This window comes from Diplotaxodon limnothrissa, linkage group LG5, assembly GCF_057381915.1.
Source record: "Diplotaxodon limnothrissa isolate DT_005_m linkage group LG5, D_limnothrissa_male_GT1.1, whole genome shotgun sequence".
Lineage (NCBI taxonomy): Eukaryota > Metazoa > Chordata > Actinopteri > Cichliformes > Cichlidae > Diplotaxodon > Diplotaxodon limnothrissa.
The window spans coordinates 40,201,794-40,227,943 of record NC_140600.1 but is presented as its reverse complement, the minus strand read 5'-3'; the positions used below and the strand labels follow the sequence as shown (position 1 = coordinate 40,227,943).

The 26,150-nt window shown below is 45.1% G+C and overlaps 1 protein-coding gene across 1 annotated transcript in view; it reads left to right on the top strand.

Annotated features, from left to right (window-relative positions):
* pcbp4 (poly(rC) binding protein 4) overlaps positions 1-26,150 on the top strand; it is a 75,333-nt gene that overhangs the window by 1,545 nt on the left and 47,638 nt on the right. Inside the window, exons 3-4 of the mRNA XM_085354772.1 lie at positions 2,236-2,268; positions 16,594-16,710. Coding sequence (XP_085210898.1) covers positions 2,236-2,268; positions 16,594-16,710 — 150 coding nt within the window. The remainder of the gene's footprint in view (positions 1-2,235; positions 2,269-16,593; positions 16,711-26,150) is intronic.

The following is a 26,150-nucleotide window of genomic DNA, read 5'->3' as shown; positions in this document are numbered from 1 at the left end:
TGAAGTTGCCGTGAAATGTGCATTAACAGTGTGTAACATTTCCAGTCAGGCCGTGTCATTCGAGTCTGTACTTACTGAAAAGGCGCTGCTCTCAGGGGAAGCGAGCCCGTTTAAGCGTGGACGTGTTAAATAAAGCCCAGTAGGATTTTTATCCAAGTATATCACAGCTGAGCGAGGCGCGATAATGACCGCTGGCCCCCACGGCACATTCGCTAACCCACAATTGGGGCTGATATCCTTCACCCCCCCACCCACCCAGTCACTTCCAGTATGCGGCCTATTAACTGTGACACAAAGATGGCATTAAATTACATGATGGTTCTAGTTGGATCGTGCCAGTCTGTAGTCACGGTGCAGGAGCTGCTCTCCGGGGCTCCTGCTAGCATTACACGAGCCTGCCAGGTTGACTGGTTTGGGCAGGCTCGGCCAATGAGGACGCGTGTCGGCAGAGATAAATGTTACGCAGCTCAGAGCGCAGATGTGATCCGTGTTAGCCCCGTTTGTTTATCGCGCCGATGTTTTTCCTGAGCGAATTAGCAAACGTGTGTCACACTCACAGCATCGCACTGTCATACCTGTTAGCCGCCTAGCTCACTGAGGAGCTCCACCAGTGAAGCTGCTCGGGGGCATCCCGCTGGCTGTTGATTAGTAGGCAGCGAGCGTCGCTGATTCGTTTTCCTCACCTGGATTTTTCAGTCAGTCTTTCAGTAGCAGTAGCTTACTCCTCAACGATTTAAAAACACTGGAAAATGATCTTGTATGTAGAGCTGGGCGATAGAACGATATGTATCGCGATATAACTTTTACTCGATAGAAAAATTCAGCTATCGCGATAGACCTCGCCGCTCTTGTCCTCAAAAAAAAAAAAAAAAAAGGTCAGCCGATCCAAATTACGTAGCGCAGAGCCGAACCAATCACAGCCGCAGCGTCACGTCGCGTGACTTGTTACGTACAGCACAAGTGCCAAGCCACACGTGTGTTTGTTTGGGAAGCAGCCAGCGGGTAATGGAGGAAATGAGTGCACCGACTAGAAAAATCAACCGAGCGTGACCGAAGAGAAAACAGATGATGGTTCCAACGCCGGAGAGATTGTCGAACGGAAGAGCCATAGAAGCTCCGTAGTGTGAAGGTATTTCGGCTATTTCAAGTCTGACAAAAAACAGAGTAGCGTGCACTGTAAATGTGCCGAAAGCAAGTCTGGAAATACAATAAACTGGTGCATGCGTCACACTGTGCGCCACGTTATTGTTTCGGTGAAATGAATTTCTACAATACTGTTACTGTTAATTCTACTCTCTGCAGTGTTTAAATGCTTACATATACACACAGTTACTGTCCGTCCACACATACGACTCGGTTCTGCTTCTATGCCCCAGCTTTGTTTACTTTTTCCCACCGAGGCTTCTAGACTTCTGATTGGCCAACATTTCTGCACGGTTAGGAATCTAGCGCCACCTGCTGCTTTGGCATGTTCATAGCAGCGTTTTCCTTCATTTCTGCCTTTATGTGTGGACGGGATTATTTTTTAAAACGAAAACGGAAAATCTCCGTTTTCAAAAATACCCGTGTACGTGTGGACGTAGCCTCAGTCTCTGACTGGAAGCGCTAATTCGTCATTCGGCTTTTGTCAGACTAAAGTAACTGTTAAAACTGTTTGAAAAGCTCAGCTATACAACAAGGAGAGATTGAGAATTTCCTTTTAGTTCTCAGTTTATTTGATATTGACAAAAGTTAGTCAGTTTTGTCTGTTCTTCTGTAAAACAAACTAAGATTTATTTTTAGAATTAATATTTTGTTTCTAAGTGGAATTGACAATTTAGTCTGTTTCGTTTGTTCTATTTTGAAACTTAAACGCTTTAGCGGCTGCCTTTTGTGTAGTTTGTAATATTTGCCTTTATTTATCTGAAAAAGTCTCATGTTCCTTAAGTACATCTACCCTGTTGAACTTATTATGGGAAATAAATATTTAAATAAAAACAAGCTGCTGATTATTTCACATTTTACTTGTGAGCAACGGCACATTTAAATCTTACAAATATAGTTATTTGGCTGATATCGTGATAGATATCGTTATCGCCTGAAATGAAAAAAACATATCGTGATATGAAAAAAATCTCATATCGCCCAGCTCTACTTGTATGTATTTGATCGTGTTGCTCAGATACTTGTCTAATACATCTTCATTAAGGACTCGGTACACTCGGAGATGACTGTCCTTCCTGTGTCTCTCCACAGAAAGGAGAAACAGTGAAGAGAATACGAGAAGAGGTAAGATTGACCTCATCTCCCATCACACATGTTCATTCTTCTGTCATCCTCCTCTGTCTCCCATTAACCATGACTGCCCTCTGAGTGCAGCTCCTGCTAACTGCAGCGTGGCTGTAAAGCACTGTGACGCTGTGTCAGTGAGAAATAAGGAGTCATGATATCCTGTTAGGGCTCCTTTCTGCTCAGACTTAACTGTAAATACAATAAAAAGGGGCTTTCATCTTCACCACAGCTGTGAGCAAGAATCCACCTCAAACATCTGAAGGTGTGTTTAGTATTTTTGGCGGCCTCCTGTGATGTTGCAGTTTGCACATTTAGCTGCTCTTTGCTGTCAAAAGTCTTTAAAATGTACAGGGGAGGAGTTCCCCTGCAATCGGACCTCTCTGGCTTCCTGTCTGTTCGAGGAGACATCGAGCGTGACAAAGACACAAACGTGAGGCAAGAGGGGAACCGAGACGAGGACGCTGGATCGTGCCAATCAGAATCTGTCGGCAGCATCTGCAAATCAGAAGCTAACATCGGTGGTTCAAACTTCAGGACCAACAGTTTTCTGGTGCAATGCTGATGCAAGACTTTGTTCAGTGGAAATGTGTGAAACCAGTCAATGTCTCACTGTTTTCAATGCAATTGTATTTATATAACTGCAAATCAAAACAACAGTTGCCTCAAGGTGCTTTATATTGTGCGGGAAAGATGCCGTAATAGCTTCTTCAGCAGCTGAGCATTGTGGGAAACTCTGACGGGACGGTGCTCCGGTCTGGTGGTGCAATGTTGCTGTTCCCATTCCCAACACATGAAACGATGCTTTATTCTCAAAGCTGTTGGCGTGTCTCGGTGGGGGTGGGGACACTACGGTGACCCCCCCCCCCCACTCTTCAATTTCCAGCATGTGGGATTACTGTTGTGAAGAGGTGCGTCCACCAAATCTAACAAAGTTGTTTGTAGTGATTAAACCGAAGCTGGACGAAAGCAAAACCAAGCGCAAAACAAAAAGGTCCAAACGGCACGTGAACCGTGGCGTTCTGACAGCAGCGCTCCTCCCGCCTCTGAACTCTGACAGACTCTGTAGAGTAGCACCATAATCTCTCTGATGTTGGTGCGCTGAGGCACAAACAGCATTATCTGACACCCTCGGATGGGAACGTTCACTCTGAACCTTTAAGTTGACAGGATGACTAACAGTGAGAAGAACTGAACTCATATTTCATATAAAGACAAAACCCGAATCCCAGCAGCACCCAGCGTGAGAGCCGGTCTAATCATCTGCTGCCTCTCCATGCTGTCTGCTTTCTCTTACCTCTCCTGGCTTCATTTGCAATCAGGTCACTTGCAGCAGCTGTATGAATACTTAAACACACGGATCTATAAGTTCAAATGCTCCACATTCATCTCACTGAAAACAGAACACGGCCATATCAGTGGCTTAATGTATTCCACAGCAGTTTTTTATATAAGTGAACAAAGATGCCAAGATCCTCCTAGGAGAGATGCTGTGAAGATGATCCGTGAGCAAACAAGACTCGGAGAGAAGTGTGTGTGTGTGTGTCTGCCTCATATATTACACTGGAGAAACAAGGATGAGTTTTTATGTCCCTGAATCCTCACCGTCATGTTGAACAGCTCTCCCGAGTCCCTGCAAAATAAAAGCTTCTCTGTCGGTTCATCAGCAGCAGCTCGCAGACTGAACTATGTGAGAAATGATCACACTGAGATTCTCTTTAACTACAGAATGAGCTTCAAATTAGGTCACACAACACCTTGCGGTGTTTTTCGACAATATGTTTCTGGAGTTTAATGAGTCTACATGAACTCAGTCAGTCCCCTGCTTGTCTGGAAAAATGTAAAATATTAACCCACAAATCTGTTCTGGAGGGAGAAATGATTTTAGAAAAGTGTGTGTTAGGAGAAATGGTTTGAAGATGACTGCACATGAATCAAGACTCCGGCGAGAAACGGGGGAGGGAGCAGGAGGGGGGGCAGAGTTTTCATTTATGTGTCGGGGGAATTTTAAGTTAACTTGTGAAATGTCACAAAAATAAAATGTGAATTTAGGCGAAAAAGAGATGATGAAAATTATTTTATGCAAAACAGGCTATGCATATGATAATATTTAATACTTGCATATAACCCGAGCACTCGCGCCTTTGCTTCTTGTGTTTGTGCTGGAGTGCAGTCAGCATCCTGGCTGTTTTGGAGAGCGCCTCCCAGAGGAGCTAAAGTAGGTGGGCAGGAAGTGGGAGGGCTGGGCAGTTCTAACTCTGTGCATCCTGGACATGGATGGATGGACGAATGGTTTTTGTTTAATCTGTCATCATCCCTAATATAACAGCTACATTCTTGACGAAATCTTGAATTACATCATGATATTTCTGTGAGATAAAGAAACTAACAGCTGTTCCTTTAGAGATATATATAGAACAATTATAGGCTTCATTCTGAGGAAAAGGATGAATGAGGCAAACACAAGGCATTTGGGCAGTGTTTGGTCTAATAATGAGTAAGAGCAGGAAAAAGTGATGAAATCATGCTGCAGGAGGTGCTCTGTCCATGGTGCTGATGCTCAACATGCCCCAGAATGGGTACTCGGCTTTGTAATCAATTACAGATATATTTTCTTTTTTAGATGCAGCATGATGCAAAAACCAGAGAGCAGATTAGAAATACAACACGCAGCAGCCTGAAGCGCATTAGTGGCATTTACCATGTTAACTCTGTACAAAGGTCACACTCGCTCGAGCAGTGCTCAGACAACACTAATGTGAGTTTGACTGACTGATCAGCCGCTTGTTTGGCTGAAACAACCTGCAGCCAAATATGGCTGAAATGTGGCTGTGCCTGGAGTTTCTGGCAGAACAATGCTGACTAACGATTCTTGTGGGAAACGTGGCATCAGAGGAAAAGGAGGAGAGCAAACAGAGCCTCGCTCAGACTGAAGAGAGTCGGGAGTCTCTAAAGGGGCCAGTGCGTGTCGTTACAAAACACTTTGTAGAAACTGGATCCAAACGTGGGCACACTATAAGAAGATCAATGCATCGCACTGCTCATCGACAGAAACACAGCTCCTTCACTCTGTTAACTTAATGGAAAAGACCAGGTCCAGTAAGATAAGATAAGATAAGATAGAACTTTATTAATCCCTCGGGTGGGTTCCTCTGGGAAATTCGACTTCCAAAAAGCACAGCACCGACCGAAGTTACAGTTACAGAATTGTTATATATATATATACACACACACACACACACATATATAAATACAGAGACAAATATAAATAAAATATACGAAGGGGATAAGTAGAATAAATAGGAATAAAAAATAAAAATACAAGTGAATTGCACATTTCAAGTATTGAGTCTATTGCACTGTTGACTATTTACAAAAAGTATTGCACAAGGTATTGTACAGTGAGGTGAAGAGGCACTACAGCTTAGTTGTTCCCCCCTCCTTTGTCCTCCTGTTTCCCCTCCCTCTCCCCTCCAGAGAGGAGTTAAACAGTCTGATGGCGTGTGGGACAAAGGAGTTTTTAAGTCTGTTAGTTCTTGTCTTGGGGAGAAGCAACCTGTCACTGAACAGACTCTTCTGATTGTTTATGGCCGTGTGCAGAGGATGCCCAGCATTGTCCATAATGTCCATCAGTTTCTTTAGTGTCCTTTTCTCTGCCACTGTCACCAGAGTGTCCAGCTTCATGCCGACCACAGAGCCAGCCCTCCTGATCAGTTTCTCCAGTCTGGATGAGTCCCTCTTTGCTGTGCTGCTCCCCCAGCACACCACAGCATAGAAAAGTACTCCAGCAACCACCGACTGGTAAAACATCCTCAGGAGCTTCCTGCAGATGTTAAAAGACCTCAGCCTCCTGAGGAAGTACAGTCGGCTTTGGGCTTTTTTATACAGGTGCTCTGTGTTGCATGACCAGTCCAGTTTATTGTCCACCCACAGCCCGAGGTACTTGTACTTGTTGACCACCTCCACCTCCTCCCCCTCTATCTGAACTGGCAGTGGACCTTCTCTGGACCTCCCGAAGTCCACAACCAGTTCCTTAGTCTTTGAGGTGTTGAGTTGCAGGTGGTTTGTGTGACTCCATGCGACAAAGTTCCTCACCAGACTTCTGTACTCCTCTTCCTGATCATCCCAGATACACCCCACGATGGCCGTGTCATCTGCAAACTTCTGAATATGGCATAATTCAGAGTTGTAGCAGAAGTCAGAGGTGTACAGGGTGAAGAGAAGAGGGGACAGCACAGTTCCCTGTGGTGCTCCTGTGCTGCTGACCACTGTGTCAGACGTGATGTCCTTCAGCCTGACGTACTGTGGTCTGTCGGTGAGGTAGTCGGAGATCCAAGCCACCAGGCAGGGGTCCACCTCCATCCTGTTCAGTTTTTCCTGAAGCATACAGGGCCGGATGGTATTAAAGGCACTGGAAAAGTCAAGAAACAGGATCCTGACCGTGCCTTTTTCCCCCATCCAGGTGTGAGTGGGCTCTGTGTAGGAGGTACAGGATGGCATCCTCCACTCCGACACCCGCCTTGTATGCAAACTGTAGTGGGTCCTGGGCATGTTGTACCTGTGGTCGGAGGAAGTTGAGGAAGAGCCGCTCTAGAGTCTTCATAAGATGTGACGTCAGTGCCACCGGTCGGAAGTCATTCAGCTCATTGGGCCGGTTCCTTTTTGGGGACCGGGACGATGCAGGATGTCTTCCATAGGGCGGGCACTCTCCCCAGTCGCAGACTGAGGTTGAAGACTCGTTGTAGCGGCTCCCCAAGTTCAAGTTCAGTATGTCTGTATATATTTAGTATACTGTTGACACGATGGTGCAGCGGTTAGAAGGTTTGGGATTCAAATCGTCTTTTTTCCAAAGACCTGCATGTTAGATTCATTCTATTCATATGTGTGCAAAGATGAATAAAGACTAGATAGAAATGCACCATCAATGAATCATTACTAATGACAATACAGAGGTTCAGGACTGCCAACATGCATCACCTGTTAAAGGTGTAACAGCAGTAACATGGAGAGCCCTGCCCTAGAGAAACCTTTCAAAATAAAAGTACTCAAAGTGAAAATAAAACAGCATTTAAGCAACAAATGAAAGTTCAAATTCAAAATAAAACTTGATGACCCCTAATTTGACCTTTTGCAGAAGGATTGAAGGACAAAAGACAGAAAAGTGATGCAGATGAGGAGAAAAGAAATCTGATTGTTGTTCTGGAGCATTTCTGTCTGAAGGTGGAACTCAGAGCAAGGAAGAGAAAGCATGAATATTTACATCCATATTTGCCTCTCAAGGACAAACCACACAGAGTTAGGCTGGATTCAAGCTCTGTTTTCCTCTCATTACTCTTTTTCACTGCCTGACCGGCTGCCTCACTCTCAGTCACTGTATATGCAAACTGACAGATCACAAACACACTCAGCCCGTCGTACATTTGTGCTGATGAAGTCTGTATGAAATCTAGTGTATCAAGGCTACATTTTTACACATCGCGTGTTTGTGAAGAGGTTTCTGGCACAGACGGAGACGACTCTGCATGCAAGAAGTCCCTTTTCATCATGTCAGTGAAAGCATTAATGTCAGGCTGCTGCTCTTCATCATGGCTTCACACACAAACATACACATACCTAGACATGCATGCAAACGCGCGAGTACACACAGCCTGTCCTTTATCACACACAGATGCTCACATGCTGCGAGCATGCCTCCCTGATAAAGCAGAACAGAGCAGACTAATCCAGTTGAATGACATGGCTGTCCATCCTTCCTCTGCTCCAAATGAAGAGTAATGAAGACAGCCGTCCCACGCTGCAACAGCAAGACGGCGCACTGCTGCACTTATTATGACTGGAGGGGGAGGAATGAGGGGTGAGGAGGAGGAGATGGAGAGGGGTGAGGAAGATGGGTGGAAGGGTGAAAAAATAAAAATAGAAAGATCTGGAAAATAATGACAGCCCAGATTCCCACTAGTGGGAGAACGTGCACGTTCAAAGGTGTGTGTGATTTAGCTTCAGTGGAGATGAGTCCAGAAACACCGCTGCATGCTTTCTTCTGTTTCTGCCAGTATAATATTTTATTTTTATCTCCTTGAATGTGCTCGTATATGTTAGTTCTGTTGTGAAGCAGGCACGTGCACAGAGAGGTCTGAGGTTGCATTCATTTAATAAGTTTGAGGTTCATGCACACCTTTGTGCTGCAGAATTCCCCTCATCCCCCTCGGATATGTCAGCGCTTCTGCTCTTTCAACCCCTCCACCAGCCCCAGCATCCACCAGTGAGCTCATCACTCCCCAGTTTCTCTGTGACCTGAACATGAACGCAAAGTTGTCAGTTTACGAGTCGACTCGTATTCCTCCTCGTCTCTGAGATGCGGGAAAGCACTAGAAAAAAAACAAACAGGAACTTTTCCATCATATCTCGTAGCATCTCTTTTCATTTCAGTTGATTTTTTATCTTACAGTTTTGTAAACCCCGTATCAAAAAATAAACCAATCAGTTAATCGGACCTTTCAGAGTATCATCGCTGTGTTTGGATCAGACTCACGGTACCACCAGCTGACCACTTCCTGACAACCTACGAGTCTGAGTTATACACCAGCAGCAGCTCATCGGTTTTTCAGTTCTTACATTCAGAGGAAGCTGGTGTAAAGATTTAAGGAACATGCGTTCAGCTCTCCTGGTTCCTGTGACGGGATCAGCTGTTCTGATGAAGGTTAGAGATGAAGATAAACCAAAAGAGGGTCTGTGAGAGAATGAAGAAGAAGCAGCTTTCACTGTGGTAATTTGTTTGGTTTGTGGTGTAAAGTGTGCTCGTTTCACTTTATGACCAGGGCATTTGTAACACTGTTATATTAAACCCTAACCCTGAGCTATCAGGACTTTTAGTTCTACTAATTTGTCAGGGGACAAAAAATAATCAGCCTAACGAACACACACTGGGAAATATTGTGATTAAGAAAGATGCTTTTCTTTCCTCGACATAAAGAGTTGGGTTTAAACTCTAATATCAGTGAGGTCATTGGTAGTTCATGCACAGTTTAGGGTTGCACCAAAATGAAAAATCTTCTAACAGGAAACCTGTGGTGCCAAAATACACCAATGTAGCATGTGGCTAATAGACTGGGCAGGTACGCCGGTGATGCTAATGGCTGTTGATTTTATTTGGATTCTGGTGAAGATGAGAAATGCCAACATCCTGCCTTAAACGTGGAGCTGCAGCTGCGATTAGCTGTAAGCTTGAGTGGTAACAGTCATAATGTCTCACTCAGGGAAACTCAGGTCCTCCAAACAGCTCAGCTACGTTTTGATAGAGAGAGGGAACAAAGGGATGAAGGAAAAGATAAAGAGGCCAAAGGGAGGTTAGAGAGGGTAACTGATAGGATCGGGGTTAAGCAGGAGGATACCGATGTGATGGATGGAGAGGACTGCAACTCCGTGAGGCAGATGGAGGGGAGGAGGTATCGATAAATTCCCGATGCTGATTAGATGAAAGGATAAAAGAAAGGGAGATGGATGAAAGAGGGGATAACGGGTGGAGGGATGAATGATAAGGGGGCAATCTTGGAGGAGGGGGAGAAGGGGCTGCTTGTAGTTGGAGGATAAAAAGCAAAGGATAGAAGGATGGAGGTGGGTGAGAGACAAACAGACTGAGGAGAGGGAGACGGCAGCTAATGTATTTTTATTGAGATAATAAACGGTGTGAGAGTGGGAGAGAATTATTCCATCATTGCTTTATTACCAATAGCTGTGCATGTGCACACTCGCAGAAGCACACACTCGCAGAAGCACACACTCACAGAAGCACACACTCGCAGAAGCACACACTCGCAGAAGCACACACTCGCACCCAGAGAATATTTGTTCTATTTTCATAACAATGAGAGGAGCCTGCAGTCTGCTGAGGATACGGGGGGGATCTAACTGATAAACAACACACTAAATGAAATGCGCACTCGCACACTTTCACCCAAAGCAGCAGCACGTGAGCCGCAGCAAACGGCACTTCATCACAGACGCGGGCGCCGCGGAGGGCGGCTTGACGTGAAACTTCTTTTCTCAGTTCATGCAAATCGCGTCATGCAAATCAGTGCAAGACAGTAAAGCAACTACAGAAAGGGACTGTGGTGTGGAAGACGCCGGCGTGGAAGAGCCTCGCGTTTCTGACACGTGCACGTTCACAGAGAGACGGCAGCCGTCAGTCTTGTGCTGCTGCTTCTCACTCGTTACTGAAGATTGCTGCTGTCAGAATCGATGAGTAGACAAGTCTGAGCTTCATTTCTTCCACGATCTTCACACAGACTGTGCCAACTGGGGCCGCCATGGAGAGATTGTCTGAATGCAGTAAAGTGACTGTTTTACTGCAGCGTTGAACCTCTGATGCTCCTGTACAAAGCAGGTCTGATCCAAAGGTCCTGAGAAAACAACAAACAGCTGGCCAGCTGTTTGTAAGGAGGAGAGGCGGGTCGAGCCTGGACAGGAGAACAGTCCATCGCAGGACTAACACAGACAAACATGCCTGTGGTCCTCTTCGGTGTAGAATCAATAATTAACCTAACAGGCTGTGGGAGGTCGTACCCAGCTCCACACAGAGCCCACTGGGCCTGTGGATGTGAGGTGACAGCTCTAACCGCTGTGCCACCGATGACGTTTATATATTTGTTACAGTAACACAACACTGGTCGGTTAGAACAGTTGTATGGGCTCAAAATGTGGTCATAAATATTTTGTACTTGTAAAAAAGATTTGTGTGTGGACTTAGAAAAAAACCCCTGCAAGTTACAAGTACGGATTTTGACCCTATTTTTCTTCCTTTCATCTGATTGGTCAATGTCATGTCAATCACAAATGTAACAATCCAATCAGAGGACAGATGGGTTTGGCTGTCGGAGGGGCGCTTTTTTGAACTGCAGGTCCTTGAAGGGTGATACAGTTTGAAGCTGGAGGATCGCTATATAAATATCCGATAGCAGCTAGGTCCCCTAACTTTCAGTAGCTGTTGAAAGGATAAAGCTGTGCTATATCAGTGGTTAGAAACACCATTATTACTTTAGGATTAGTTTAACACAAAGTCAGGGCTGACCCGGGACCATTGCTGTGAGTCACAGTGCGCAGCATAAAAGTCCTTTCACATCGGACGCAGGATGTGCTGCTAATGCTAACTGCTAACTAAAAGCAAAGGATCCAGAATTTGTTGCTGGCTGCTGGGCTCTGTGGGTTTTTGCAGCAGCTCTACCTGTACTAGATGCACCTGCTCCTTGTCTTTTCTATCTCTGACTTTATGTCCTCTACAAGAGTTTCTGTTTTTTTTGCTGGTTCCTCAAATGTTCAATAAAAACATGTATGCTAATTCATAACGAAGAAAGCTTTGTAATGAAGACTGTCATTTCCAAAACACTGCCCGCCCCCACCCCGCGGTCCGCAGCGCTGTTGAAAAGGCTGTGGAAGTCCCTGTATTAAACATGTAGACCTGTGACACAAAAATCACCAAACTCGGACGACCACAGACTGTTTTCCTTCGTGGTGATGAAGGAAAACGCTGGGTTGGCATGTAAAAGGGCATTTATTCCCTTCAAAGACCTGCAGTTCAAAAAAAGCGCCCCTCGACAGCCAAACCCATCTGTTCTCTGATTGGATTGTTACATTTGTGATTGACATGACATTGACCAATCAGATGAAAGGAAGAAAAATAGGGTCAAAATTCGTAGTTGTAACTTGCAGGGTTTTTTTTCTAAGTCCACACACAAATCTTTTTTACAAGTACAAAATATTTATGACCACATTTTGAGCCCATACAGTTGCCACTTGTTTCAAAGTTTTCATGGTTACCGTGGTGATAGGTCTCCTCTTAAGAGTCTAATGGCGTTTTCACACCTGCGCTGTTTAGTGCGTTTAAATCGAAGTCTGGCCTGTTTCCCCCCCCGGCACGGCTCACGTGTGCAGATATGAACAAATCGCACTCGAGTGTGGACCTGAGCAGCAGGTGGAGGACGTACAGTTCCAATCAAAGTCCGGAGCGGTTCGTTAATGGTGCGGACTGACCCCCAAACCAACCAACTACCAGGTGTACGTTACAAGTTTGAGCTGAAAAACGTCCCGCAGCCACAAATGCTTTGTGGTTATGAGAGAAGGTACTACAGATGTGCAAAGGTCTGTACGGGCTAGCAGCTAGCCGCGAAATGAGCCTAACAATTCCCAGTTTTCCCACACAGCAAATTCTTCCTGGATTTACTTTTGCTGTGGAGTTCACTTGGATTTTTCTCTGTATGAAAAGAAACCAAACCACAGGAAAAAGCTCCGAGTTTCACCTGGTTCAGACCACAGTAAACAAAGTATATTTGTTAAACCGCAGTGCTGCAGACACGAAACACTCTTTCTAGTAAGACTCAGTTTCAGTGTCATTGTGACAAATGGATCGACTGCTCGTTACTGTCCTGTGCTCCGCCATGAGGGTGGGCTGTACTTTCAGTACCTGAATGTCAGAGGGCGAATCTCAGCTTCGGTTTTGTGTGAATTATTGTTGCTGCTGCTGATAGCTGGAGCTGAACTACGTCTGCTTTAGTTTTCAGTCTTCAGTCTCCAAAGTCTGAAGGCAGCTGTGTCAGGTGAGGAGCGAGACGAGCAGCACGAAGGAGCAGCTCCCTCAGAGTGAGCTTTTTTAGCTCAGTGCAGGAGAAGATGGCCTGGGCGATCGGCTGAACTGGAATCAGTTTGACTTTCAGAGGCTCCTTCTTAGTGTTTTTTAAATATGTGTGTGTGTGTATATCTATATATATGGAGATATATATGTAGTTAATGTACTTTAATAGTTTATTTTTGATGGCACTTTGGGGCTTTGCAGCGCCACGAGTTCCAGAACGTACTTGTATCTGTGACTTTTGTGTCCACAGACTCTTTCATCGTGTACGTATTCAGTCATTCAGAGCATTCTGATATCAACGTGTTGTGTTGTGGATGATGAGTCGAGGCCCTCGATCCTTGTTTGCATAAAGTCGAGCCCTGAGCTACTTTATGCAAATCAGGGGCTGCTGTGACACGACTCCTCTGGAAACTCCTGAAAATCTTTAGAATCTTTGTTGAGCCAGACTCGTGGTTTATTTCTCTCCTCATATGTGCAGAAAACGTGAGCAGGTGACCTCAGACGGGTGTTTGTCCAGCCAGGTGCAGCTCAGTCATGACTGTGGAAGGAGAGAAGTGATCTCTCCTCACTGCTCCGTTAGCCCACACTACTAAACATTTACAGTCATTTTTAAAACTCTGCTATGACCTGAACGCAGCTTCGGCACATAGATCAGTTCAGACAAATATAATGTTTCTGTTTGCACACTAACATTTGGGATACGCCCAACAACTTTACACTTAGCGTTAGTGCTGAGATTACTGACGTTTCAGGTATTTAAGCTTAAACTAAAAGATCTGTGAAGCTACCGGCTGTCATTGTTCCATGCTCGGCGTGTACCTGCACGCAGGGCTCTCGTACACTGTCAGGCTGCTGCTTGGACTGGTTTGCACGTCACACATGGAAGCTCTTTAAGAACTAATAATAGGTCAGTCATGTATAGTATTATATAAGATATAGTGGCTGCACATGCGTCGACATGCTGTAGATGCACTCGGCACAGTCCCAACACGTGGCAGGTGTTTTTCTTGCGAAACATGCAGAAAAAAATGTTGCACAGCTGATGTACGCTGAGATGGTTCGTGGCGAGCTGACATCAAACACACACAGCTGAGCGTCCGTCAGTCTGTGTCTGTCTGTGTGTTCAGTGATGGAGAGATCAGCTGTGAGTGGAACAGCTGATTCCTGCACTTCCTCTCTGTGAGGATAACCCCCACAGCTCGATTTCTTGGTGGATGGTGAAAAAAAGGGATTTAGTTTAGCGCACATTTGATTTAGTTTCATGACCGCACGACACTGAAACACGTTTATGTGAATGTTGTGTGTTCGTTACACGTACGTTCTTTACAGCAGTGAGGACCAGTGAGGGCCCAGTGTTCCCAGTGGGTGCGGTTCGATGGAAAGAATCGCCTAACTAATCTGACAGAAAAGAAATGACAACTTAATTAAAGAATCAAGTGGACGTGAACGTGAAGAAGAAAGTTAATTAAAAAAGTAACAGTGAGAAACAGTCGGCCAGAATAGATTAAAATAGAAACGTGATGGTCGAAATGTGACTAAAGGCCGGATGAAAGGATGTAGGTCATCGTTAGCACTGTGCTACATGCACTCTTTCACTTTCAGCTCCAGCATGACGCAGGAAGAGCTGTGAGGGCAGGATCCTGACCCGGATACAGACACGAGTCACATGTGGGAAAGACTCTCTCTCCCTCTCTCTCCCCCTCTCTCTCCCCTCTCTCTCTCTCTCTCTTAGTCAGGTATTCATATCTTGTGGGGACATTTCATTGGCTGAGTGACCCTAACCATAACCCAACTGTAACCCTGACACTAAAACCACATTTTGAGTCTCAAAAATACCTTCAACTTTCAATTTTGGGTCCCCACAAAGATATGAATACACGCTGTCTCTCTCTCTCTGTGTCTCTCTCACACACTCACACACACACACACACACACACACAGTCCAGACTCTTACCTGCATATTTTTGTAAGTTGATTTAAAGTGTAGGTAATCAGATGGGATTCAGAAGAAAAGAACAACATTATTTACACAAATTAAAGAATTCAATTCAAATGTAAAAATATTTGAGTGTTTTAATTAAAGGGCACCTTTTCAGTATCCTGTTCTAATGGTGGATAATGAGGTCAGTGTATGTACAGACTGATGAACATTTAGTTTCACATCCCTGATTCTCCAGGTTGTCATTTATTCCTGCTGCTAACAGTTGATAACACGTGATTCAAGAAGAGGGAGGAACAAAGGCTGACAAAAACAAGGTGCAGACAGGTGAGCTTATGCAGAAGGTGCAATCTAAAGAGTTAATGGGAGGCTGGGCGTACAGCAAAGAGAGTGGCACGGGAAAAGGCTTTTAGTGACATGTAAAGAACAGAGGAAATGATTTGTACTGATTGGCAGAGAAATCGCGCTGGAAAGGATGTGCAGCAGAGTGGAGATGGAGATGGGCGAAGAGAAAGATGGACGGATGGGGAACAGTTAGTGAATCAGGAAGTGCAGAGGATTAGTGAGGAGGAAGTGAGGTCAGCTATGAAGAGGATGAAGAACAGAATAGGAGTTGGTCCAGATGAAGAACAGAGCTGTAACTACAGAGCTGCAGCATGAAGATATGGGAAAGAACTGTTGAAGCTGGGTCAAGAAAAGAGTTTGAGGTGGAAGCGATGGAGATGTGAAGATTTTCATGTCATCGATCTTTATATTGACCTAAGCTAAGAGCACAGAGGAAGTTTTCTAATTCTGAAGAACATTAAAAATTTACTCTGGTTTCAGGGCGTTGATTCCTCTTCCCCCACAAACCCAGCACCGGGCTCTGATTCTAATCGTCTCTGTTTATCTATACTCCCCCAACTCACACTCCAATTTCCTCCTGACACCTGCCCTCGCCATCCACCCCCGTACGGTTATTACTGCACCTTCTCTATATCTTCAACTTCTCTTCTTATTTCTCCTCAAATATTTGCACCGCCTTGTCTCTCTCTTCTCCTTTTGATCCTGTCCCTCACTTTCCTGTCCTCCTCTTCCACCTCCTGCCCTTCCTCTTCTACCTTTAATAAATCTCTACCCACACTCTCTCCTCTCCATTTCCTGGGCTTGAATCTCACCTTCCTCCCACCTCTTCCTCATCAAATCATCTAAATCTCCCTCTTCTCCTTCACCCCTTTTCATTTCCTCCTCTGCTCCTCCTCCTACCCACCCTTTCCTAGAAATCTTCAATTTACTGTACGCTGGTCTTCTCATGTGCTTGCCTCCCCTCCTCCTCCCCTCGCTCCTCCCCCTGTCCTCCCTCTTCCAGCCTTCTTGTAATCCCTCTCTTCTCCTGCATCACAGGTGAATCTCCCGTAGGGAACGAGGAGCAGTGGCGAAAATGGTTCTCCTCCTCTTCTCTGTCTTGGCCCACATGTCCCTTCCCCCCACTAATGTGTTTTCTCTCTCCTCTGTTTTGCCCCACCCTCTTTCCATTAACCTCCATCTCCCTCTCCTCCCCCATCACGACTCACCTCCTCTCTGCTGCCCAATTGCCTCCCCTCATTCCCAATGTTTTTCCTAAATTCTCCTCCCTCCCATCATCCTCTCATTCCCTTTCTCCCACTCCTTACCTCCCCTTTCCCCTTCTTTTTGGCCCCTCCTCACACCCACCCCCAAAAATACATTTTCCCACAATCCCTCCCTCCCCCCTCCCTTCCCCCTCCACCTCTGTCTGGACCTACAGAGCAGCGCAAGGATCAACATCTCAGAGGGTTCCTGTCCAGAGAGGATCATCACCATCACAGGGCCGACAGACTGTGTGTTCAGGGCCTTCACCATGATCACGTTCAAACTGGAGGAGGTAGATACTGGACACACACACACACACACACACACACACACACACACACAGCTCTGACTGAAGTGTGTAACCTTTACTTCCTCTACACTGGGGCTGCTCCCTGGCAGGGAGCCATTTATTATACGATATGTCTAATGGGATTGTCTGACCTCACAGACACTGGTACAAGCCCATATGCACACACACACACACACACGCACACACGCACACACACACACACACACACATGCACACACACACACACACAGTAGTTAGTTACGTGTTTTCTGACATGGTTACCGGGTTTGCTCCATTTGTCTTTGACAAACTTTAAGTTCTTATCTTGTCATTTAAACTTTGCTGCTAATCGTCACCAAATGAAACATTCACATTTATTGATGTACTGTTGGTTCTAAGTTAGGCAGACGTTGCCATGGCAGCATCCTCCTGTCTCTGTGCACCAAACATAAAAAAACAAGAGGCTTATTTAGGTCAGTCTTTCCTGTGAGTTTCTTGTGCTTTTAAAGTGTAAAAAGAGTTTAAAGCCTTCAGCTATGATGTCATCTCAAAGGCATCGTTATATTGTGTTAAAGCAATATCAGCTGAAAGGACAGAGCTGCTGCTGTGAAACCGGACTGTGCAGCATCGGGCGTATCAGCTGTGATGCCACCCACTCATTTTCCCGCCTTGATATGTTTTGGGGGTTAGAAGACCGTATTTGGATGGAAAGGCGGCGTGCTAACATGCTAACATTTGCTGGCTTGTTAGCAAGGTGACTCCATAGCACACGTGACACACCTGGCACCTTTCAGAGTTATCATAAAGGAGTAACTATCCATGGAGGATTATTTGTTGTTCCAGGCTTTAAAGTCGGATATTTTAACAGAAGAGTCCATGAAGGTCATTCATTCCACCCCGCTTTCATTTCCCCGCCCCGAGGGAGGCCAATCCTACATGAGTCTATTTGATTTTACAAAAAGAGCTTTTAAAGCTCATTTATGAATGTCCGGGTATTAACATAATATGTAATTTCTGCCACTGCTGGGTTCAGTCAATCAGTCCAGCAGCAAAAGACGTAGTTTGATGTTGGTGTGAAGTACTGTGCTGTGAGTCGTCTTTAGCACCACTGCTAATAGGTTACACAGAAAAGAAAGGTAAGGTAACCTTGTGTTGAAATTCTCTGTTTTATTTAACTGTAACATGACCTGTTAGCTGTGTTACAGCAGCCGAGGGAGGTGACGGCAGCGACACATTAAACAGAATAAAAGATGTTTCTGTGGGTGAAGTCAGGAAACATAAAACATATATTACATTTTTAAACATCTGTGTATTTACCTTCTTTAGTTGAGGCCTGCAAAATGTAATCCACAAATATTTTGGCCTTTAAATGAGATGATGATGATTATCAACGAGGAAGAACTGGCGCAGACACGTATGTTATTTGATCGTGCTGTTTTTGGGTCTTTATCACTGCATATAGTCAGATGGCAGAAACAGCTGTTCATACACATCAAAAAAATGAAGAATAAAAACGTTCCGTTTTATTCAGACAAATCGCAGCAACAGCTGATTGAAGGTGCTTCGTATTGTGAGGTAGAGGCCCTGCAGACGAGGAAGATATCTGCCAGATGCCTCTCTGTCTGACAGCTGTATTGCATTATAGAGGGTGATAGCATTATCCATGATGGATAACAGTGATGTCCAATCACAGAGCCAGGCTTCCCGGTCAGTTTGTTAAACCCCACAGGATGCAGGTGAAGTGGTGATGGGTCTCAAACTATTACTCTGCAGCATAAAATGTATTTTCTGTTGTTTGTCAGTCTGATTTCTGTGGGTTTGAACATTATTAAGGACATAATTTATGACTAAGGCAGCACGGTGGCACGGTGGTTAGCACTGTTGCCGCACAGCAAGAAGGTCCTGAGTTCAATTCCACCATCAGGCCGGGGTCTTTCTGTGTGGAGTTTGCATGTTCTCCCCGTGTTTGCGTGGGTTCCCTCCGGGTACTCCGGCTTCCTCCCACCATCCAAAGACATGCAGCTTGTGGGGATAGGTTAATTGATTAATCCAAATTGCTGCTAGGTGTGAATGTGCGAATGGTTGTCTGTCCCTGTGTGTTGGCCCTGCGACAGACTGGCGACCTGTCCAGGGTGTACCCCGCCTTTCGCCCTATGACAGCTGGGATAGGCTCCAGCGCCCCCCGCGACCCTGAAAAGGATAAGCGGAAGCGAATGAATGGATGGATGGATAATTTATGACTAATCATTGGTCAAACAACCTGAAGGCAAAAAAAAAACAACTAATTGTAAAAGGCATTAAAAACAGGGTTTGGCTGATTTTAAGAACAATCATCTTTAATCAGCCACAAGATCAAATCTTTTCTTAACTGAAGATCAGAGTTTAAAGTAGTGGAAACAGGAACACTCCAGGCTAAATGTCGTGCTGTGTTCAGATTTTGTTTAAGCCAAGCGGCCGAATCAGTGAAGTGTCTGTAATTACTCTGCATTTTCAAAGGTGTGGATGACATCAGGAGAAAAGCAAAACGTCTTGTTGATGTAGATGTGGAGCGAACTCTGACAAACAAGCCGCGCCCGGCTGTCGGGTTATTGGTTACAAGCTCTCGCTGTGCAATCAAACACAGAACAAGTGGAGACCAAAGCACTGAATTCAGGGGAAAATATTTCAGCCACAAATGTAGAAATGTTTCCCATTAAACACACGCATACAGTGTAAGACGAAGGAAATGAGTTTGGCTGCACGCGTGCCGGTTCACGGCAGAGTGGTTTTGGCTGCAGAGAAATGAAATGTCTGACAGACATGACGCAAGCTGAGAAATTAAATCCAGGCAGATGGTATTTAAATCTTAGCAATCCTAATGGAAGATAACAAGATGGGATGGGGGGGAGGATCGGGGCAGAGAGTGGACGGTGATTTAGAGAGTGGTGGACGGGTCGCTGAAGGGATTTTAAAAAGCTGTGAAATGAGGAAGGAGTGAGAGAGAGAGGGCAGAGAGGGTTTAAAAAAGAATTGGAAGAGATAAAGAGATGAGGGAGGAGGGAGGAGGGGGTCCTATGAAGAATTAATGAAGCTGGAAAGCAGAGAATATAAGAAAGAGGCATGAAAAGTGTCACCGAGGGATTAAATAAAGGCTGTAATCGGGGAGATCATGCACAGCCTTAGTCTTAGGACCTGCACAGGTTCAGGTGTGTGTCTGGGACGGTTGTTACCTAACACGGCATCCCGCTGCCTCCAGCATCATTCTGAGGGGATGAGTGTTTCCCATGGCGTGCAGCATCTCTGCCGTAGGGACAATATGATGCTGGAGGGCTGGGCTTCAAACTGAGACCAAAAACCAGGCTTCATCACCCAGGCCTGAGCAGGCAGGAAGTGGTTAGGCCTGACCTCAGGATAGAGGATGTCTTAGTTATTTCTGGATCTTTGGGAAGAGTTCCTTCAATTCAAAAATATGTTTTCACACAGCAGGAAGATGAGCCTGGTATCAAACGGTAGGTGTAATGAGACCATATGCTATCATTTGTTCTGAGCAGCTGCCTCAGTGATCCGACTCTTGAAAGTTTACCCAAAATGCACTTAAGGTTTGTTTTTTCCAGAAAGCAGATCAAAGCTGCAGGGTGCCAGTGCTTTGTTCCTGTTCCCTTACAACATTATATGATATATCCCATGATACTAATGCGCTGAGATGTTTATAGACAAAAAACTGACAGAAAAATGTTGATTTCTTGCCCATGTGTACACACAAACAGCATTTGGTTCAGTGGGCTCGTTGTGTAACCATTTCATACTGAAAGATGGTCTGTATTTCATAGCCGTGCAGCCTGATATCACAAGATTGCGTTGAACCACCTCAGGCAGATGTGTGTGCACCTCTGCTAACACAGAACAGAGAGAAATTAAAGGAATGTGAACGTAAAAGAAAATTAGAATGGCTGATGGACGTGTGTGTAGTTAAACTGGGATATTAAATGTGAGATGCCATTGCTAAAAAATGCTGAAAAGAGAAATGAACGTTATAGACGTGCGGATAAATTAACACAGCATTAGAAAGAAGAGCAGAGAGGATTTTAAAAAGTAAAAAACAAATAGAAAATTAAAACCAATGAGGAGGAGAGTCCATAGAGCAGGGAAGGGGGTGGGGCAGAGCTGAGAGATGGTACTGAGAAAGGGGCTGGAGCAGGAAACGCTGCCCAGGAATGGAGATGGAACTGGAAAACAAGGTGATGAAGGCAAGATGCCTCTGGTGACCAGATGGGATAGTGGAGGAGGTAGAGGACCAGTGGCCAAGGAGGCAGAGCCTACCTGGTAGCCTAAGAGGGGGAAAGGCAACAGTGGAGACGGAGGCCTCGCAGGCGGTCACCGATAGTGAAGGACATGGGACCCCTCGGGAAGCTTAGTCGATGGCAGATGGTCCAGATGGGGCCCATCCCAAGCAATATGTTTAGGCTGCACGGGGCTCCTGGGCTTGGATTTGGCGGTGCTAGTTCACAAAGAACAGGATCTGGTGGCTCAGGGTTGTGAAGTGCAGGGAAGCTGACCTGTAATTAGCTCAGGTTCAGGGAGAAGCACCTCTAAAGGAGCAGGCGGTATCCCCCAAGTCCCTGGTGAGGCCCCTGGTGGCCTGAGTCATCCCTGGGTGGAGAGACAGGCTGGGTCTCTGCGACCTTCATCCTAAAGACAGGAATGAAGGTGTCAGCCAAGGAGAACTGATGTGCAGCTGGCTAGGGTGGCGAACATTGATGTCTCCATCAAACGTGACTGCAGAGGCGGTGATTAACAGCATCTACAGGGACCGTGCTTCCTCTTAGGAGTGGGTGATGATTTGGAGGATATAGTATGCATTGCAGCAGTCGAATGGCTCCAAACTTACCTGAGGATGTGGTGCCCAGGAGCCATGGGACCCCAGGACCACAACGTGCCACATATGGGCAGGCGAGTTTGCCTGAAGATGGGCTCACGCTCAGGGGTGAGCCATGGCTTCAGTTCAACGGTCCTCTTTAAAAAGGAGAGAGCCATCCACCGCCATTCAAAAGTCTTACTGAGCGCTGGGTCCATTGCTGGTTGTATCATTCTGACAAGAGTCACAGGAGCCAGAACCCATAAGCAAGGCACTGAGGGGTCCTGGCTCCTGTGAGGATAAAGTCCAGAACATCCAAACCAGAGGCAGATAGAGAGTCACACAACAACGAACACAGAGAAACCGAACTTGGAACTAAAGGCTCATTGTTAAGGAAAAATACGAAGGAAAATCCAAGGAGTTAACAATATAAGCATCAGTCAAGAGTTTACTTTAACAAGTCCCCAAACTCAAAAACCCTCAGTCCAAGATCCAGGACCATGACAAGAACGTCTGTGATGATGGACAGATGGAAGAGTTGAGGATGGAGGACAAATATAATCAGAGAGAACTATTAGAACTTGTTTATGGATGTGAAACCTTCTACTGCAATTTGTTTTAAAATGTGGCTAAAAATGTAGCGCAGAAATTCAGCTTCATGAAACACATCAGGGAGGGATTTAAAAAACCATCTCCTTTACACTGAGCATCAGGACAAACAGGAAGAACAACAAACTTCATCTCCAAAGAAAAACCTCCTGGTTTAAGGAACATGTGTCCAAAATAACCAAAACCGTTGGTGCCTTACCCCATTTCTGCTTCATGAACCACTTTCTGCATGCAGAGCTGGCTGTCAATTACCAGCTCTGCATGCGAGAGCGCGCACAGAAGGAGGAGAAGAGGCAGCGAAGGCTTCTGTAAGAGATTTTTGATGATATAAATAAATATGTGTTCCTGCAGAGGAGGGATTGGAGTGATTTCATTCAGACCACGTTCATCTGATGGGCAGCCCAGACAAGACGGCGCTCTGTTATTTACATTTCACATGCAACGAGGCTCCGAGTGCAGCTCGGCCTTAATTGATTGAACCAATCGTATTAGGACCAGGTGATTTGGACTGCTATTTATTACCTGAGTTAATTAAAGTCGGAGAGGGAGAGTCATACAGAACGAGGGGACGGAGGGAGATTTGGTAAAGGATGGAGGAGCAATACAGAGAGAAAAGGAGGATTTAAGCTGCCATACGCAGAGATAGTATGTAATGAGAAAAGGGGGAGAAAGTTGGGAAGAGCTGCTGAAAAGAGGAGATGCAATTAAAAAGTGAGTGAATGAGTGAAGCCTTTCTAACAGCAGTTTAGGAGGTGGAAGAGTTGTGAAGTTCAGGGCTGGATGGGTGAGCGGGAAACACTCCTGAGACTGTCCTGGACTTTCATTCAAAGAGTCAGATTCAATACAAATGACAGATAATTACTTCCTGACATTAGAACAAACATAATGTTGTCATGAGCTGATGTAAAAGCTTTTCTAACCTGTTAAAAGTATTTAGTCTTGTGAAAAATAAAATATTTGAACCTGTTTCCTGAACACTGCTTCTTCTCATTAATAAAAGACAAAGATGGCAGCTCACCTACCAACTGTACAAAACACAACAGAGTCGCCGCCTCCAACTGTGGGAAGCCACCAACTGTGCCCAGAGATAATCAGAGTCTGACTTCACCAAAGAGGGCAGCGGGCAGGGGCTGCCGAGGGGCGAGCAGGTGTAGTAAGAACTGCTCAGATATGTTCGGGCCATCAAAGAAAACGGAGCGAAACAGCACAGAAATCTGCCACCGCCACACGGTCTGGTTCAGGAGGCAGATCAGGTCATCTCCTAAGAGTGCACGCCACATATCCTAAAGCAAGATGCTGACCCCAAGTTGCTCTCTGATGCATCCATCGGGGTATAAATGTGCGTGAGTCTTAGATAAAAAAAAAAGCATAGAAAAAGTGCTTGTATGAAAAAATAATAAGTAAATAAATACATTGAAATAGTATGAATGAGGTAAGCTGTATAAAGTGTTTTGTGTGCTCAGGTAGAAAAGAACATTTCCCGTCCCTGGATGTAATTCAGGCGTTTGCAGAAACCTTTTGTTTGTTGTCCACAGGTGGCTGTGAGTCACAAACTTTCCTTTTCTTGAATAAATACCTGCAGCTTTGCATGCAGGGAAAAAAACCATTAGCACATTTCCACAGTGGATCGGTCAGGATCTGACAGTAAAGAAAGTTTGGTGGTCGTCTGTGACGGGTGGACTCCACACTTACAGGACAGACTTGTTTGTAATGAACGCTGCTCTATCTGGATAAATCCTGGCCTCGCACCTGAGCTGTCAGATTTACTCGCTCCTTTACTGATCTACACGGTTTTTTGCAGCTTCTGTTTGATTTCAACTGAATTGTCTGCGTCTGGCTCAAGAGTTTTGCACAGTGCGGTGTTTTAGACGACACGTGGTCTGCTGCCTTGACAGAATTCGGCTATTTCCGAATAAGCCTGCCAGAGTCGCCCCGGGCTGCTTCTTAATTTCCACCTGAAAGAACATCATCAGATTTTGTCAGAAGCAGCTGCAGAAGTGTAAGAGCAGAGTGGAGACCCCGGGGCCGATGAATTCACTATAAGGCTGGGTGAATATGGAAATACAATAACTCTGGGTAAGATGGAATAACAAGTCATAGCAACAAGTCAGTGATATTACTGGACCTGTTCCAAAAACCTCAGCTGCATCTGATGCAAGAGAGGAGCTAAAGAGTGCAGCATCGATTGTAGTCATAGTTGTACCAGGCAGCGTTATCGGTGCATGTGCTACATGCAGGCTTCACAGATGGAGATGACTTGTGTTATTCTAACAGATATGGTCTGGTTCTGGAGTGCAAACTGTCAAGATTTTCACCCCACACGAGCTCTATATGTTTTACTTTCATTTATTTAAAGGAGACCTGAGGCACCACCCAGATGCGCTTTAACTTTTTTAATGTGATAATATTTTGATTTCACAACTGAAGTCTGAGCAGAGGACTGGAAATCAGGAGCTTACACTCACATCCACATCAGGCCGGTCAGACTGTGTAAAGCCTGCCAAGTGCAACCATTATAATAACAATATACCAGATATATACAGAAAGCACAGAGCCTAGAGGTGCACTGCTTCACTGTGATTGGCAGAAAGATTCAAATATTTCTGGGAAGTCTTCAAACGCACACATGAGAGCTTCTGGAAAGATGAAGCAAACGCGGACGAAGCGCATTCATCGGACGCTGGATGAAACAAATCATCTGAAAGATTAGTCGAGCTTATAAACACGTCAATTAAAAGACAAAAAGAAATGTTTTGCTCATTTTGAGTAAAATTGTCTTCAAATCAGCAGTCAGATCAAATCGTGACCTTTACAAAATGTGCAAATCCATCTCAGTGAATAACTTCCAGCAGCTTGTTTTAGAACGACTTTATTTATAGCTTTACATTTTCTTGTTTAACTGTTGCGTGTGATTGCATATGTTTCTAGGATGTATTTCGAGGCTGGAGACCTTGGGAAGGAATCCTATTAGCTTCTCTAGTGGAAACCAGCAGTGATTCAGCTGAACTGTAATTTATTAGCTACAGAATTTCCAGCCTGTGTTTGACAATCTGGGTTACAAGAAGTAATTTTTCCAATGATAATGTAGCAATTCTTTTACAAAATGTGGTTACTGTGTTGAAAAGAAAGCCCACTTTTAAACGTCTGCTGGCTTTTGATGAAATGAAACCAAACCAATCAGAGCGTACGGAACGTGATCTGCTATTATCCCGACTTGAATGCCGCCTATTCATCAAACTTCACGGACCTTGACTGGGAGTAGAGAGCGCTCTGTGTGTGTGTGTGTGTGTGTGTGTGTGTGTGTGTGTGTGTGTGTGTGTGTGTGGAAGGCAGAAGTATAAACAGAGAAAGTCAAAGTCGGAGAGGGGAGTCGGTGGCAGAGAGGGGGAGACAGAGACGTTTGACCAGGGCAAATATAGTCTGTGATCTGCATCGGAATTAAAGGCACAACAGACAAGTGTGGAAGTTGTCTTTCCAATCAGCGCTAACCTTTCACAGACTGAGCTCACAGACATTAAATGCAAATATTTATTATGAGCATTAAAAAATGTCCAGTAATAGACTTTTTTTTTTTTAGTTACATAAATTAGATTAATTTGGTTTGCTGGTCTGTGCTGCAAAAGAAGCAAATAATACACTTACATGGAGACAGACTGTGCAGAGGTTTGGCACCACCTGGTTGTTTGTACTGGAGCCAGTTTGAAGAGAATAGTTGCAACTCTTAGAGGCACAGTGTTCCTTTACAAGCCTGAGACCACAGCTAGCCACGGGCTAACATCAGCAAGCCGACCGACACTGTAGGTACACAGCAGGAAGGTTATCATATAACCAAGTGCAGCAACTAAATTCACGATTAATTTCGCCATGATATGACGATATACGGGGTCATCTGAAACAGGAATGACTAGGGCATTTATCACATGGTCCATCCATCCACTCATCATGGTCTAAGTCACAGAGGAAGCAGTTCAGGAGACGCACAGATGCCCGTAGGTGTAGC